General features: G+C 45.2%; 1 protein-coding gene across 5 annotated transcripts; it reads right to left on the bottom strand.

Moving 5' to 3' along the window:
* Positions 1-3545: 3545 nt before the first annotated feature.
* On the bottom strand, positions 3546-15338 carry LOC112562855 (protein SPT10-like). 5 transcript variants are annotated; one of them, XM_025236424.1, is made up of 3 exons: positions 13179-13295; positions 8860-9031; positions 3546-5755 (listed from the first exon to the last, which is right to left on the bottom strand). In XM_025236424.1, exons 2-3 carry the CDS (start codon positions 8864-8866, stop codon positions 5043-5045), a joined length of 720 nt encoding a protein of 239 aa, XP_025092209.1. In that variant the 5' UTR covers positions 8867-9031; positions 13179-13295; the 3' UTR covers positions 3546-5042. The 5 variants fall into 5 exon arrangements, with proteins under 5 accessions (XP_025092209.1, XP_025092207.1, XP_025092210.1 ...); XM_025236422.1 differs by lacking the exon at positions 13179-13295 and adding an exon at positions 9481-9592; XM_025236425.1 differs by lacking the exon at positions 13179-13295 and adding an exon at positions 9275-9455.
* Positions 15339-17522: the final 2184 nt, after the last annotated feature.

Raw genomic sequence — 17522 nt, 5'->3', positions numbered from 1 at the left:
AACAAAGACAAGATATACAGAAACCCTCCTGCTTTAATATGCTTGGACGATGTGGGCTACTTTTAGGTGCCCTACTCTGTAGTAATACCATAATACCAGTAGAGTTCACGCAGAAATCTTAATGATGTACGCAGTAGACGTATGCGTCAGGGACTTGTTTCGAAATTAGGCGCTGCCCTTGGTACGCCTGCGAAAGCTCACTCGACAGTGCATACCCGTAGAACAATGAACAGTCTGACATCATACCTCCCCCTTTCCGCCATTATCCGGTTATGACCCCACCAGGGTCATAGTGCCGCTGTGTGACCGGCCGGAACAAATGCACCATGGATTTCGGGCCTTTCTCCGAGAACCTGCGCGTGATCAAAGAAACTGTGTAGAGGCCTTGTGTTTCACCACCAATGCTATTCCCGCAACGAAAAGAACTTGCCGTTGGCGACCTTTGAAAGTGGACCCCAAATTCAGACATTCTGTGCACAACGGCGCATTGTTTCACTAACGGAAATCGTTCTTTTTAGAGGCGATAAGGCTAGATGATAGGGCAGGGGTTCTAGCGAAAGGAAGATTTATTTTAAAGTGACAGCGGGAACTTTCTGCACAATGGACAGCTTGTGCTGTAAGTCATGTAAGCTGCTACAAACATTCTCTTCACTGGACTGGTAGGGTTAATAATAATAAAGCCCTAATAATTAAACACACCCACCCGAAACGGCATTTGCGATCTGAGAGGTGACAGGAATACATCTGACGGTGGGAAACTTGAGCTTAGGGTGTTTATCTCGGGGTGCTTCGGCTACCCAGGGGCGGGCGTGATTCAGCAGCAGTGAGGTCGCAACTCTTCACAACAAGCGAAAAAGGCATGGGCTTGATTGAGAGGGGGCCGAAGGAAATGCCCTTGGAACCAGGTTGGATGCTATCCTCTAGCTGGGTGGCCAACGCCCAAACAGTCGGCTGGTGCTATGGTCCAGGAGGCCGGCGTCTGTCCACAGGTAACACCATCAGGGATATGACCTACGGCGTCGACGGGGCATGGTGAAAAAGTTGCCTAAGTCTACAGTCGTAAGGTTGAGATGGAGCTTTGCAGGGAGGAGTCTTCGAGCTGACCGAGACATAGGCGTGGGTTGTGTGGACCGAGGATGATGCCACGCCACCTACTGACTGCCTTCAAAACCACCCAATGGCGCATATGCTGCCTCCGTTGTTGACACGGCATTAAATACCAACCAGCCTGTCCCTTACCTACAAGACAGGTGTGCAGTTGAGTGCTGCAACTTTTTGTTAGCATTGTATCTTTCAATGCCATTGAAAACGTTATGGTTGGCTTCAAGTTTGACAGGAAAAGATGTTCTCAGACTCGACTCGTACGAATTAACTGAAAGCATTACGCTTGTTCAGAAGAACGGCACCATTCGCTCACCTACCTCAAATAAAGGATTTTTTTCCTCTATTGTATTTTCAAGTGCACACGTGCAAGCCGTTGAATTTTTTTTTTTTTGAAACTAAATGTCTGTCATCTCCCCACCGTTTTCCCCCATCTCCGCGACACATAAAACACGCTGGCACATCATATTCCTAGGGTGGATATGGCGAAAGTTAAGGAAGCATCATATTTCGTCTAGAAGTTTATCTCTGTCGGCGAAATTACTGCCGATTAGGCAGAGGAAGTTGAGCCTGGTGGCATCACGCGCTGGCCGCTGAAGCCACAGACTTGCCGAGGGCTACGGATAAACACCGCATCTTTTTAAGTTCTTCTCGCACCCAGGTCTGTGCACGCACCCTGCATAAACAACTTTGTTCGTGCCTTTTTTTTTTAAGGGTTGGCAATGCAGAAGTGCAACAACCGCTAGCAGACTAACGGAATCCAAGAGCTGACGTCACCGCCGTTGACCTATCATCCTGGTTCGCAGGATATATTCCTCCAGCATGATAGCATCTGCAGCTCTAGGTGTGTGCCCGGTTTGTTTACCGCAGGGTCCTGGATCGCCCCAGCACTGTGTCACCTTTCTCCACCTTCTGCGAAGAACAGTCAAAAAAAAAAAGAGGGTAGGGGGAGGACCAGGAAAAGGAAACCTCGATCTTACCGCTTCAGCAATAAATATTTACAAGAGGAACGAGAGGAAAGTTGATGAGCCAGAAAGACCGCAGTTCCGGATGTTGTTATTTTACTCTGACTCACTCTGCACCACTCACCTTCACACTGTCTTTCACTGTAAAGTGTTTTCGTGGCTACATTGGGCCGAGTGTATAAGTCAGCAATAACACCTCTCTACCCCATCTCCCTATCCGAATATCTCGGAAAGTCGAGTATAACAGTGCTCTTGCGATCCCCCCACTGTAGTTTGAACCGTTTGTGACTCCTCTTTAGAGCCATTAGGGTGAAGTCACTGCCACCAGTTGAAAAGACAACAAACGGATGTTTTGTTGTTGCTGTGAACAATGTTTTGCTATTAGTGATGACTTGCCAGTGCATGGAACATGATTCCACTTGAAATATGTCGGGTCTTGGGTTGAATGACCACAATTATAAAACCTGTGTATTTCAATCTCATTTTAATAATTATAAATAACAACAACAGTAGCTTCAGATTTACAAGCTCATTAACTCTGTCACCTTCATATCCGATATGTTTGTATAGACCAGTGAACAAGCGTTACGGCAGCCATTCGAGCTTCATTTTTTTAAAGTTGTCAGGGTAAAGAAGTACATGTACCTTGTTTCTAATCTGCACCAATCTCTTTATATTCAGGAAAATAGGTTGTAATAAAAAAAAGGAAGATTTAAAAGTACAGGTGTAGTATAGGTAGTGACATTTTCTCTAAGGGAACGCAGTAAAGTATGTCCTTAACCGGGCAATGCGCCAGACCTTCAAATTAGTATTGGTAAACAAGTGTCGACATGTTCATCAAAGTTCCATTGCCTCAACAGTTCGCCCACTGACATTCACATACAACTTGGCCAAACTTAACATTTGCTCGGTCAAGAAGGACCGTTAGGCAAGTAATTGTTTGGAAGTTGGGGATTGAAGGAATGACAGGTGTACGACTGCTGGTGTTTTATTTGACTTCCCTGAATTTATTACAGAAGACCGTTAACATTGTACACAAAGAAATCGCGTTTTCCAAGCTGTGGGTTGGACACAGTAGCATTTGGGGGACTGGTTAGTTGATTGAATACCTTCAAAAAATCGAGTCGTTGGTGTTTATATTAGAATCTAAATAATAATAATAATAATAATAATAATAATAATAATAATAATAATAATAATAATAAAAAATAATGTGTGATTTATATAGCGTATAATCACGCTTACGAAGGCGCATGCTCTATTTCGAATCCATTTAGAAAGGATTGGACATTGGTTTACTCGCAACCTGTGTGTGGGTGAACATCTCTGACACATCACCCACCGTACCCCCGCCTTCCTTTGTACCACGCATGCTCTCATCACATCATCATTATACTAATTAACCACACCCAAGAAAGGGTTAAGGTCAAAGTACATTCTCGCACTCACCGCATTTGGAAGAAACGACAACTGCATTCATCTCAGGGGTAACTGCATGTATATTATTTCAAAAAACAGTTTATATATTGCATACTTGCATATTCCGAGTTTCAGCCTGTCAGTAACAACAACTGTGCTGTAAAATACACTGTCGGTACCTGAATCGTTTCATCTTCAGCCAGAAACGGTCACAAGACATTTTCATACAATCATGGAGAGAACCACATCGCATCAGGGATGAGCAAATGGAAGTTGGTGGTTCAACAACACCCAACTACCCTTGACAAGGAATGTATGGTGGAAGAAGCACAGAACGCGGGAACTGTCCGCCTGGCTGTCTGCTTCACTAATGTATGAGTGAGAGAGAGAGAAGACAGTGTGATAGAGCAAGATAGTGTTCAAGTGGATTTTCAGGACAGTTTCGTGAATGGGTCATGCCGCTTTAAACACATTTCTTCTTTGCATTCTAGGAATGCAGGATGGGTATTTTTTAAGAAGAACACTTTCAGCTCGCAAAGTATAATGTTGTATAATGTGCAAAGGGTATTTGAAACTTTTCTGTCTTGTCCTTCTCTCTGAAGAACCGTTTTGCCTTTATTCTGGCCAGAAATCGTCATGTCCTGACACCGCCATAATATTTCTCGGAAAGCCAAAAGCCAAACACATTTTATCAGCGGCAAAGTCTTCTGAAAAGATTTTGTAGGATTCGCACCCTTACCTCCTCGGTGCGACTTGATAGTCTTGCGCCCAGTTCATCCGCTTCTACATCTTATTCCTAAGGTAGGCAACATGTCACATCTCTGCAGTTGAGAATTGTCTACTGGATCGAACCTGGTGCTGACTGTGAAAGACATGAGAAATGGGGTTCGCCTCGTAGGGAGGATACCTAAAATGGGGGAAAAGACTGCTGCGATCGAAGAGCTATGCCATCATTTGTATATATGTACACTACATACTGTAATATATACATATACACACATCTATGAGTTCGCTCGTGTTGACTTCAAGCATGCAGTCTCCCTGACTTGATGCAGAGTTGTCTGTAAACGATTTTGTTCATGTACAAGATGGCGAGTGTCCCAGTTCTGTCAGCAAGACACAGACATTCTCATCTGTTGGACAGAGGTCAAGACTTCACAGTCGGCGACAAACCATACGAAGTAGCACTGTCATGGCAACGCCTCGCTACTTCAACACATAACATCCGGAGTATTAACTGCACAACACTAGCCACGTACAATGACCGACAAACGTATGTAGAGGCAGAAAGGCACCTGGTGCTCAACGACCATGTGATGGCTGTGGCCCTATTGACATCACAAGCTAGAATGTAGATCAAACATTGTGTGCTTTTCCCCTGAAATAAAAAAAAATCACACCTACTATTTCGCCAGTCAATACATCTGAGCATACTCAGCATTTCTGTTTCATCGTTGGCCAGACTGATTTCGACGCAGGACGCCACTGAGGAGCTTTTCGCGTTGTAGCAGCTGCTCAGGTGACGTGCATACAGAAGTTTCACCCGCCAGTGACGTATCAGGAAGGAGGGTCAGGGTTCAGGTCCAGGTCACCGTTCATCTCTTGCTGCCCCTGACACTCGGGAACCCGCAGGTCCTTGTGGTACACGATGGAGGACACGATGCTGCCATCCGGCAGGCAGCCCCCCATGGGCAGGATCCCCACCCGCCGGAAGCCGGGGGTGTTCTCCACTATTCTGCGCATGGCCAGGTTGTTGGAGAAAGTATCGATGTAGATACCCAAGAAGCCCAGCCGCTTGCAGTAGTCCACGCAGGTGTGGAAGCAGAACTCTCCGATCCCTTTGCGACGCTCGTCTGCCTGAACGATGATGTAAGGATCCGCAACGCACTGGCCCCGGAAGAACTTGCTGAGGGCGATGACCAGCACCGCCAGCGTCTTCCCAGAATCCTGCTCGCACACGAAGAGCATCTTGGCATCCTGCATCTCGGACCGGAAGTGAGCCTCCGTCGGGAACTCGTCGGCCCCGAAGCCGTCACCGTGGCGGGCCGCCTCCTGCACGAGGACGTACAACTCCGAGATCTGGCGGTCCGTCGCCTTGGAGATGGTCACGTGACGGCCGTCGGGGACAGTGGTGGTGGTCGGCAGGATCATGGTGTCGTGGGGGACAACGGTGGGACACACGGCGACGTCTTTCTTTCGGACGACGTCAGAGCAGGTGCTCACACCTTTGACCATTCTTTGCACACAGAATCCCGCAAGAGAAAGGAAACCTGAAACAAGTCGAGTGAGTAATGTTTCATTGCTTGACATTATAGATGGACATATAAGAGATATTAGCGACAGTACCTCGTAACTGTCAAAAGAAGATAATGCGGTCTGGTCAGCGAAGAACCCACGAGCAATTATATGGCGAAAATGAGTGTCGAGGGAAAACAACTATGTAGGAAATGACAATGTCTGTGATGAATTATAATTACGCTCTCGTGTGTGCAAGCTTTCACTCTAACTTGGTTCGCACCGTGCTGGGCAAGTGTAAAACATCATCAGGGTGATACTCAGTATGTCATTTAAATCATTCATGCTACCCTACATGTTTACCAGCGACAGACTACCAACAGTTCTCACCCACACCACCGGGTACGATCCCATAGAACACAGGGGAGCGGAGCTGAGAAGATTGAACGGAGGGGAGTGGGGCGTGGAGCTGTGTGCCGTTAATGAACTGCCTTAAATAAACGGGGTGATGGGGATAGCTTTCTGACATCGGGTAGAACTAGGTCCGGCAGGTAAAGCTGCCACCCGGCTCCCAGTAACGCGCTTGTTTACAGAAAGATTTTTTTAACCTCCCATGAATAAAAGTTTCTGCATTTTAAACAGCGTGTGTGTCTGAGAGAGAGAGAGTTTGTAATCTGAGTACTTGTAAGAATGAGAATAGCATTTACGGTAATACCTGAACTATTTTCATGGCGTACTGAACATGTATTTATACTGTAAATTATATTTTATGTTTGCTTTACGATGCCGAGTAGTTGAACAGGAACAGTACTGATCACGTGTCGGGTCAGGTTATGGGGTCTCCTCACTCAGCAACATACAAGGCCGATGTGATATATATATATAAGTGCTAGGGGATGAATGGAATGGAGTTCAACCTCTACACCCTCCTCAGCTGTTCCCCCTGACCCGAAAACGGCTCTTTAATAAATTCCTCCAAAAAATTTCATTTCCTTTCTGATACTGTTAATTAATGTCTGAAGAGAGGAGGGCAGAAATGAGGGAAGAGAATCGAAAGAAGAAAGGCTATCTTGATCAAAGCACTAAGCATTGTCCGACTTTGTGTCTAACAAACGGGAAATATTCAATTCGAGCTGTGACAAGGGTTGGAGACGTAGACGTTGTAGCACAGCTCGCTACAGTCTCACTTCACTAAGCTGCTGTTACACTGAACAGGGGTCACGTGCTCACACAACTTGTTCTCTATTGTTGTTAAAGAAACCCTATGATCCTCATACGCGACAGTATAAGGTGAATAAAGAGAGAGGGGATGCATGTAAAAATTTATGAACGACGACAAATAAAATAAGATCTCCTTATGTGTGCATGTCACGTGACATAAATCATGGTAATAACATGGAATCTTAATGTAATGACTGGACAACACAGCACTGTCTTTCAAAGATATCCAAAGCGAAAATTTCTTCTGTTCACTGTTGATAGATGGCAGTCGTCTATACCGCCTACAGCATCTTTTTTTTTTTTTTCGTTCCTTTTCAGCATCCGTGTAAGTATTTGTGCCCAGGAGGTACAGTGTGCGACATGTTACCTTCTCTTCACTGACGGATTACATCGATTCCTTGACGAGTCTTCCTCTGTGTGTGTGCGCGCGCGTGATCGTGCTCTTTAGAATTCAGCCACTGCATCTTTTCCCTTACACACCTTTAGCGGTTGGAAATAGTCCCCGAGTCATATACGTGACAATGCTACAAGACGGGTTCATAGGAAATGTAGAAAAGTACACAGCTGTCGCAGGTGTCCCGCGAACTGAAGTGTAAGTAGATATGACTCTGACATCATAGACGGTAGACTAGGGGAAACAAACTGAGTGAGAGAGAGACGAACACTGGAACGGACTGACAGGAAGAAAGAGATAGAAACAGAGAGAAAGTGACGTAATGGAGAGAAAAACTTGCAACATACTTTTTATCATCTTATAATAGCGACCGAATTCCTAGGTGTATATATAGTAACCTCCAAGATAATAATAGAAGCACATTGATATAGAGTCTGTCTCCAGGAGGACTCGGAGCCCTATGCATACATACAGCCGCGCGAGCACACCGGTTTAGGACAGGCATCCAATCCACATGCATACACAAAAACATGAAGACATACTGCACAATAAAATGTAAACAAAGTTGATTAAAAAAGCGCTTTACCCACTATCAAAGGTAGGCTCAAAGACGGAACAGAAGTCGTGGACACTGGTCTCAAAACAAAGAGATCACTGCCTATCCCTGTGGTGCAGAAAGTGTGAAGAAAGTGAATGCCATCAGCACAGCCCATAAGGTCGGCAAAGGAGTCCACTACTACATACCTTCGATGAAAAGTTCTGCTTCGAAATGTAGCTGAAAAGTTCTGACACTTGTATGGAAACTCAAAGCACAGTAGCCGGTGTTGTGGCATAGCTTTCGCAGAAACATTACATCCACTCAACTCCCGCTAGAGCAAACGGTCATTGCAAGTCAACCTCCCGGAAAAGCACAATGTCAACTGTGTCAGACACGTCCCCAATATGAAGGAAGCTTGATGTGGCATCGCAACATCAAAACTCTCCGAAACAATCGCAGAAAAAAGGAATCGAGTCTGAAAACGACACACCACTGACACACCCATCCAAACTCTGAGCCACGACAAGATGACACAGACGTGGCAGGAGAAATAAAATTATCCAGAAAAAAAGAAGAAAATTTTGCAGACACATAAGCCATCTAGGAACAAATTAAATGGCGCAACAAATTCATAATCTATATTAATCACAAATCTCAACACACATCAACAGAAAAAGACAATAAATGAGGGAGAACTGTCACCTCTAGCCAGCTGTGCAAAGGGACATCACTCTCCGATCACTCTCCAGGGTTATCCCAAGATAGAGACAATTATTGTTAACAGTTCTCACGTCAGTTATTTTAAATGAGGCGGGTGTATGTTTTATAAAGCCGTATGTTGGAAAGTGGATTATCAGACTCTCCTAGCTACCGTCACCTACTCATCACACACACAAACACACACGCACACAAACACCAACACACAGCATAAGACATACTTAACACAACATACGACTACGAACTTAAAAAGGATTTTTCTCACGCACCTCCCATGTGAACAGCCTCTAGCAAGGCGAGACCAATGTCAGGTATTCCGCATGTTGCACAACTAGCGCAGACAGTCACAGGGTAGTCCGGGTAGTCAGATGGCGCCGACAGGCCCACCCGAGACTCGGAAGGTCTTGTGCACCTCGGTCCTTAACATGCAGTACTGGTGTTCTGTACGACATAGTCTTCAGCCTTAGGGTATGTCATCGACACAGAAAGACTCCCGCCCCTCCTGAATAACATTGTTCATTATTGCTAATATCTCGTGGGATGCGTGTGCGCGTGTGTATCTGTGTGAACGTGCAGCGGGCGCAGGCAGGGTATTACGTTTCCTTGGCAAAGGACATGTCGAACCGCCCACCCACCCATCCGACCAGCCAGTCATATGGTGGAAATAAGACAGGGTGTGCTTACGTGACTGAGATTATCTTATCCACGCCGGTGTAAATATTCATGGAGGCGGCAATACAACACTTAGAATATCGTCAAAGATTATCGCGTAGTCAACCTCCATCTTCTCCGCCTATCGCTCCCTTTTCTTGAAGAAATTCACAAAAAGCTTGTGTGTATAAATAAATAGTTACGATAATAACTATTAATAACAGAAAGCTCAAACCTACCGACTCAGTCTACCTCCATCATGGTTTACACCCTCCCAACACTGTCACCAAGCAGCCCCTCCCATCCTCTCTTACGTCACCGACACGACAAAATTCAAGATAAGTAAAAGTGACGTCTACAACAATGACGAACTTTTCCAAACAAGTAATGATGATGACAATAATAATAAAAATAATAAAAAATAATAAAAAAGTAATATGCAGTATTAAACTCATCAAGAATAGCACTTGATTAGTAGCTTTGTTCAGGTTCTTAAATTTGAAGCTCGTTAACTTATAATTAGTCAGAACTGGTAATACATCACAATCTGTTGTGTTTATCCCCGCCCCCAGGATCTGATCCTACCCTCCTACCCCATCCACCCTGCTCACACACACTGACACTAGCTCAATGGCATTTTAACCAGTTACGAGAAGCCGGCTTTGTCATCGATGCCGGCGGGTGCTTAGTTCTATTTGAAAATAAGAACCTATTACCTACATTAAACACTTACAGGAAATTTCGGTGTCTGTCGTCAAAAACATTAAAACATCACGTGACAACACCACGGGCAATGAAAGAAGAAGGGGGGAGGGTGTGAGCCTCTATCACGGCAAAGCAGCCAGCCCTGTAGACAGGTGCCACATGCAGAGAAAGCCATAAAAGGACTTAAAAGCTATCCACAGGTAAGTGCTACACATCTGTACAGGTGATATTGTCACTGTACGCAGGGTCAAGGAGCATGTAGAGGTATGACATCAAGAAATCAAATGACAACGGACACCCTGGAATGGGAGCACTCAGCATGACCGACTGCATTCATGGGTGTCCTATGTATAAGTTGGTCGTGTTAAAGCCAGTATAATAGAGTGCAGGTAAAGTGGGTTCTTGCTCTAGAAACTCTAAACCCACAAGTAGTGAGTGTCCACGTGTCTAATGCCGAAATCTTGTCTGAGTGGATAGGAATCGTCCGTTAAAACTACAGTTGGATTGTTGATAACACGTTTATCATGAATTGTCTCTGTATTTTTCTGTACCCTCCCAACTCATCCCCTTCTGTTCTTTCAGTGTTGTTTGTTCCTACCCTAAAAAGTCTACACATTATGCACAACAGAACGAGTTAGAAGTTTATGATAGAAGAGTCCGTGCTCGTGCTGCTCATCTTGAAAGTCAACTGAGGGCAGCTCACAATAGAAGGACATTTACAACTTCCAACAAGCGAAAGCCGTTTCACCCACAGGTCAGGACACTTTGACACAGGGACACAAACGTGCTTGTGAACCCTCCAGCGTGTATGAGAAGTTTAATTAGGACTGACCTGTTTACTGTTGAGACGACTAATCTGTAATACTTCCCCAACATCAGGTAATCTGAGGGGAGAAAAACCTGTAATCTTGATCTAGTGTGTCTACCCTCAGTTCAAACAATTATAATGGTTTGGCCTTGCCGGTAATTCTTATAATTCTGAGCCATTTCCGTGATTATGGAGGGAAAAACACAAAGGTAAACAAGTTTTATTAGGGTAAACAAAACGAGTCGAGTCCGCAAAGGTCATTGCGAAGATGAAGTGTTAGTAAACAAGCCCTTCTGCCAATTTATCTTCTAATTCTCATTTTAAAAGAAAGTAATAATAATCGGGTACCCAGATTGCGACCCAGATGTGAAGGAAAGAAAAAAATGTCAAGGCTAATGACGAAATGATATCTACATGGAGATAAGAGAGACCCACTGAAAGCGACTGCACAGGGAATAGCAACCCCAGATTTTTTTTTTTTTTTACTTGATTTGGTGGAGCCTCCCTTTTGCATCTGTTAGTGTGTGTTTCGACCATCATCTTCACACCTTTTACACTTATTTTACAGCTTGTAAGACTCCTCCCTGCCAGTCATTGCACACCCGTTTTCACATCTCCGGCGACTCCATCGTCATCGCCAGTCACATCACCCACCTTTGGTTGATGAGTCTTGGTCATGGTCTTGCAGGTGTGGCTACAAAAATGTTAACATTTCACTGACCAACTATGTTGCAAACAGTCGCAAACCACCGGCACAAAAGAGTTGGCGATTTAGAGATTGCTTCAGAACAAGCCGCCAGGTGATACGAAGAGAAAAGCCTCTCAACAATAAAAGAAACACAAGCTCTCTTCAACATGGCAGCAGTGAGCTCGCGATAGTAATCAGAGCCCCTCAAGGGAGACTGTAATATAGTCGTATATTATGTGAATAGGGTGCTCAGGGAATGTCTTCCACCTGGCCTGTTTCTTGTCTGTTCGGGATTGAAAACAGTCACTACCCTCTACCCTCTACCCCACCCACACAAAAATTAGCAGAATCTTTTCCGATCACAGTAGCACCCTTCCATTTTGTTTTCCTTTCCAGGGTACAGTGGTAGTAAAAATGTCTAATTATGTTTTAACAGACTGTCTTCGCAATCTTCCTTTCCTCGTCAGGGGCAAATGTTCGTCTGGATATAGTGAGCGCTCCCAACATCAGGGGTTAATAATATGACGGGATTTTTTTTTTTTTTTTTTTTTTTTGCGGAAAGATATAGTGAAACCTCTACAAGCTCTGTTTTGTCTTTTTATAACAAACACGCTAGTGTTTTGTATTTTTATAATAAATACTCTACAGTCTGGTTTATGTGTAAGAAAATTTGTGACAAACGTGACAATTTTTGTCCTCGGGTGTGTGTTCGGGTGGATGGTGACAAGAACCCTCTCACATGGTGACAACTCAGAGTCGCGAGGTCAGAATTAAGCAGAAATATTAGGTAGACTATCCAGGTGTAACGAAAATACAGCAGCTACCTCCCCCAACCACCCTAGAGCCCTGCACATGAAATTCAGTGGTCTACAGTGCCTAGCAGAGATGGTGGATGCCCTTCTCATTCCACCCGGGTTTTATCATTTCTGATAAATCAGGATAAATAAACAATGATAAGTAAATTTATTACACTTGGTTAGTGTGCAGAGAAAGAGTGAGGGAGAAGACTCCCTGAGGCCACAAGAAGGAAACAAAACTATTTCAAATGAAGCTGCCTGAGCCAGTTTGTTGCATTAGTTGTCTTCACCATCAGCACAAAACTTTTTTTTTTTTTTTTCAGAAAGGGCGGCACCCACTTCTGGTCAGTAGCGTTCCGTATATACAAGCCGTTCTTGTAAAAGCTTTCTCCAACTTCAAGAAAACACCACAAACGTAATGGAAGAAACGGAACGAGCCAAGCTTTAGTTGTAATGAAAACAAACCAGCCGACCAAGCCAAGAAAAACATTCAGAAGACGGTGACGTACTAGTGAAAGTGACGTTCGGAGGAATACTCTCGGCATCACGTAAACAACACACAGCTCAAACTTTTCTTGCTTTTGAAACAACATTCTGGCTCAGAATTTTAGCAACTGGCGAGAGACACTCATCTAAAAGGAACAATTGTGTGAACCACTGGTTCATCAACAGACATGCTTATCTAGGGGAGGGGTAGCTCGCTGGCTTGGAGCATTCTCATTAAGTGTAGCTCACCACCCGTTCGTAGATACGACAGTAAGAGAACTTTTTTTTAAAAAAAAAAGTATGAAAAGTGGTTTCGTGCATTAGCATATTTATATATTTACTTAACGTGCTATCAACAAACAGCCCAAACTCAAGTCTTTTAAGGAGGGTATGATGCTCGATTCGGGATCGGGGAGGAGAGGGGTGGAGGAGAAGAGCACGGCACACACTCACCTCGACAGTTACCCGAAGACGCTCAAATGAAAGGATAGTCCCCGTGTACCGCATGAAAGCTTCCAGCTTTGTGTGAGAGAGAGAGACAACCAGCAGCTGCTTTCTTCTCCCCTCACTTCGACGTGAATGCGATGTCAACACAAACCTGCGCATGCGCCTTGAGGTTCCTCCCCCACTCACCACAGGAGCCGAGGAGAACTCTCTCGCCGCGCGCACAGCCGCCCCACACTAATCGAACGTAACATGTTGGTCCTGTGACAACTCTTACACCCTCACCCCCTACCCCGACAATCGGGTACTTGCCAAGAGCTCGCGAGGAGCACCCTGACGCCAGAATCGGTTGGAGACGGGTGAGGTGGGTGTGAAAGGAGAGAAAGGCGGCTCACAGGTCGGCACATTTTTTTTTTTTTTTTTGTGCACAAATTCTTTTTTGTATGTGATAGGGAAAAAATACCATTCCTTGCTGTTATCCCTCCTCTTCAAACAGTTCTTTAGACTGCGAGATTGCATCAGGTATCCGCATACCCCGAGTAATTAAAGGCCTCAGCGTGCAACAAGTGTCAGATGACAGGTCGGAGGTCAGTAAAAGAATTTCCAGAACTAAAATACAGCATATACCTCCGGTGTGGAGATGCAGGCTTACAAGATGCGCGGAAAGATGTCAAACCCCTGACATCGGTATTGCGTGCATGGACACAGTTGCGTTGTCAAGGGTTACCACCGTATCTCAGTTGGTGACGTCGCTGTGTGCACTTTTGTTTCTTTCGTATCGTGAATGAGGGGGTTGGTCACTGAGATATGAACAAATTATAACCTTGTACTGAGCTGACCCTAGTGGTTTCAAAACATGAATCTGTACTCTTGCATGCTTTAAATAGCAAACATGTGCGTTACTCGTGCATGTGCTGTACTTTAGGTCTCGGGTGAACACCCCTAACCCCATATATACATTCATGCAGAACTCGAACTCAAACTTAAAAAAAAAACTAATTATTTTCACAGGTAGCCGCAGAGAGGAAACAGATGGGTGTGATCAAGAAAGCGCACAAAGAAGTTTGCACAAATGTTGTTGACATAGATACATGCATCAAACCGTCTGAGCAAAGCGTCTTACAGTTTGTAGAGGCGAGGGGTAATACCGGAGACTAGTGAAAGAGAACAAGAGGATTGACAAACAAGTTGGAGAGAGAGAGGAGGAGGGAGAGAGACAGAACGGAGGAGGTGAACATCACTGTACCTGCCGAGTGTAAAAGTAAGGCTGTCGGTCAAAGGTCGCTCACTGACTGAGCGCTCCGCACACTCTGCGGCGGCAGGTGGCAGCTGAGTGCAAGAGCAGACGAACTCGAACTCGACCAGGGGCTGGATGGAGTCAAGCGGGTAGCTCCATGACTAACACTCATCACAGATGTGCTGTGCAGAGTCAGCGTGCTGACTAAAGAACGTCTACATACATATAAGGCCCTTTGCTCCGCCTCAGTAGGTGAGGCAGCTGAGTGGTCCAGTGTGTCAAAGCTTCCACAATCATTGAGCAGATGTAGTCAGCAAGCTTGGCAAAGAAAGTGACTGAGATGTAGCTATCTAGCTGTAGCCTGTCTCTGACTCAAATTTTCTTACTTTCTGCATATTTGTGCTTTATTAATAGTCACAGCTCGACTAGGACGGGTCATTGAGAATGTACTCCCTCTGTGACCTCGCAGGCAAGGAGAGGACAACATCCAGCCACCAGCCCCATGCAATTGTTGATCACTGTCCACAGCTGTCTGTAATCCCTGAGAACACTAGCTGATCCCTATCCACAGCTGTCTGTAATCCCAGAGAACACCAGTCGATCACTCGCCACGCCCCTCTCCTCACTTCCAAACTGCGACGACCGGTAAACGTACCATAAACCGATAACCCGTCTACGTCATCTGATGGGAGAAAGCATCTCTTCCGATGCTCTGACCCCAACACTAACCCCCTCCACACACGCACAGGCTCAGGGCAGACTACTCCAGCAAGACAACTCGAGGACTTCCGCCAGACACACCAGGCTGTGCAGCAGGCGACAGGCTCACATGTCTCCACGAGTGATGGACCTGACATCACGCAAGGTTTTCATGATAGGAGGACAAACCTAATTTTTGCCACTGTTGCATCCCCTTCCAGGTATCGAACCCTCCCTCTCCCCCCTCAACACACACTCTCCTTGCGACCTGGTGATACACATTTCCCGCAGCGCCATTGAGCGGGTGGGGAAAGATAATCCCTGGACAAACACCTCCACAGGTATTTCGAACCCGAAATAAAAACACAATCTTATTTTTAAAGGTAGGTTTTTTTTCCTCCCTGATGCCTTGAGATGATACGCAAAAAGAGTCTATACGACAAAGAGGTTAACACAGTTTGCTTACGGAGCTTTGACCTGAAAAGACTTGGTTGTGTCTGGTCAGTGACACTAGTAGCAACAGGTGCTACACACCTGAGAACGGTCGGTTCCAGATGTACAGGTGAATGAAGTAGGGAGGGAGGCGGCATAGTGTGAGCTGTAACGATGCAAACCCACCCCATCCCCTTCCCCAAAAAAAGAGGGTCACCTGATTGTCACCCGGGCCGATGTACTGGAAAGTCTGGCTTCTTGCCACTGGAAAGGGGACCGAGATGCCAGCAACCATTCATCATCCATCCACGCGGGAGATGGGTGAGGAGATGGGTAACGGAGGGCTTGTGTGGGTCATTGTGCAAAATTAATATACTTCTCTCGCAGGCCTTGACCTGCTTAATCCTCCGGCGCTGCCTCCATCTGTACTCGGGGGGGGGGGTGTTTGGGGGTGGGGTAAGCTACAGATGAAACCGAGGTGGAGAGGAAGGAAGGAACAGAACTGTGTTTGAGTGACATTGCGAAGCCCCGCCCATTCCCCAGTCGGAGGATTCTGTTATCTGATTTGATTAAACACAAGCAAGCACTTCTTCTAAAGTTCATCTGAAAGTCACGAATGATGGCGGGTGAAAAGAAAATGGCACATATCTAAATTATATAAAATTATACACCAAAGTATAGAGAGGGAGGATGGGGCAATGAGTAATCTCATCCAAAGGTATCTGGAACAGGTAAGATGCTAGAAACTCAAGCACTACACATGGCACGTGTCGTCTTGGTCATGCCTCCGTACCACCATATACTGCCACAACCATATGCCTCAATAATTTAATAACTACATGCCATATTACTTCAGTTCCATAACCACAAACTCTCTGCCTCCACCCCTATCACACACCCATACATATACCTCCATCCGTGCCACATATGCACACCAATATACCCCAGCATCACATACCGCCATACCACCAAACACCTGAGGTTTAGTTACCCCGGGAAAAAAACCATCTGATGTTCGACAATGGTATAATTGTACACAGCAGCACGAGGAACAATTTCTACCTGCGCACCAGGGTGGGGCTGCCACACCTGGATGTCTGCCTGCTGGAGAGATTAGTTTTCAGATAACAGCAGCAGGGTGCAGGGTATGTAGCCAGACACCCGACAACAGTCACCTCTATCTACCAGGTGCACCCACATGCTGGATGCGCACTGATCTGACACCTTCAGAATGAAAGGAAGAGTGAAAGATTAAAGCCAATTAAGAGAGAAAGAAAAAAAACTACAGATGATAAAAAAATGAATTAATGAATCTGGCATTGACGATTGAGAGAGAAAACGGCATTGACCTCTTTTTTTTCCAAATTTCTCTGTGTTAATAAAGACAAGAACTCTCTTTCATTCTTCCTTTCTCCGGGTTAATAAAAACAGTAACTGTAATTTGAATCCTTCATTCTTTCATGTTGACCTTTTTCTTGATCTTTAATGTTGGTCGTTTTTTTTTTTCTCGTTTGCTCACCACCTCCACCCCTATTTACTGCATTTTACCGGCCTCCCTCATACTGACCTTTTTCTTGATCTTTAATTTTTTTTTTTCGTTTGCTCACCACCTCCAGTCCTATTTACTGTATTTTACCGGCCTCTCCGTCCTTCCCCCGTCCCTCACTTTCGGAGAAATCGGGTTGGAATGGGTGTGATAAAAGTTTAATCACATTTTATTAACGTTCCGTAACTCTTCTTGACAGGTGTTACCAATCTGGAATACCTTTTCGGGCTGTTTGCTCGCATGTTTATATTTAACTTAAGATTAAAACGAATGTGTACACCTGCACGTACACCTGCCTCACAGCACGTACACCCGATACACATGGGCAAGCAGACGAGCGGTATATCTTTCTTTTAGATGTTGAACTTTTGACCTCTGTGGCAGTGTCCAACGGGTCAGGGTCTGCACCCTGTAAAGCGGAATAAATAAAACACAACGA

The sequence above is a fragment of the Pomacea canaliculata genome, linkage group LG4 (genome assembly GCF_003073045.1).
Source record: "Pomacea canaliculata isolate SZHN2017 linkage group LG4, ASM307304v1, whole genome shotgun sequence".
NCBI classification, from domain to species: domain Eukaryota; kingdom Metazoa; phylum Mollusca; class Gastropoda; order Architaenioglossa; family Ampullariidae; genus Pomacea; species Pomacea canaliculata.
This window is presented reverse-complemented; position numbering and strand designations above follow the sequence as displayed.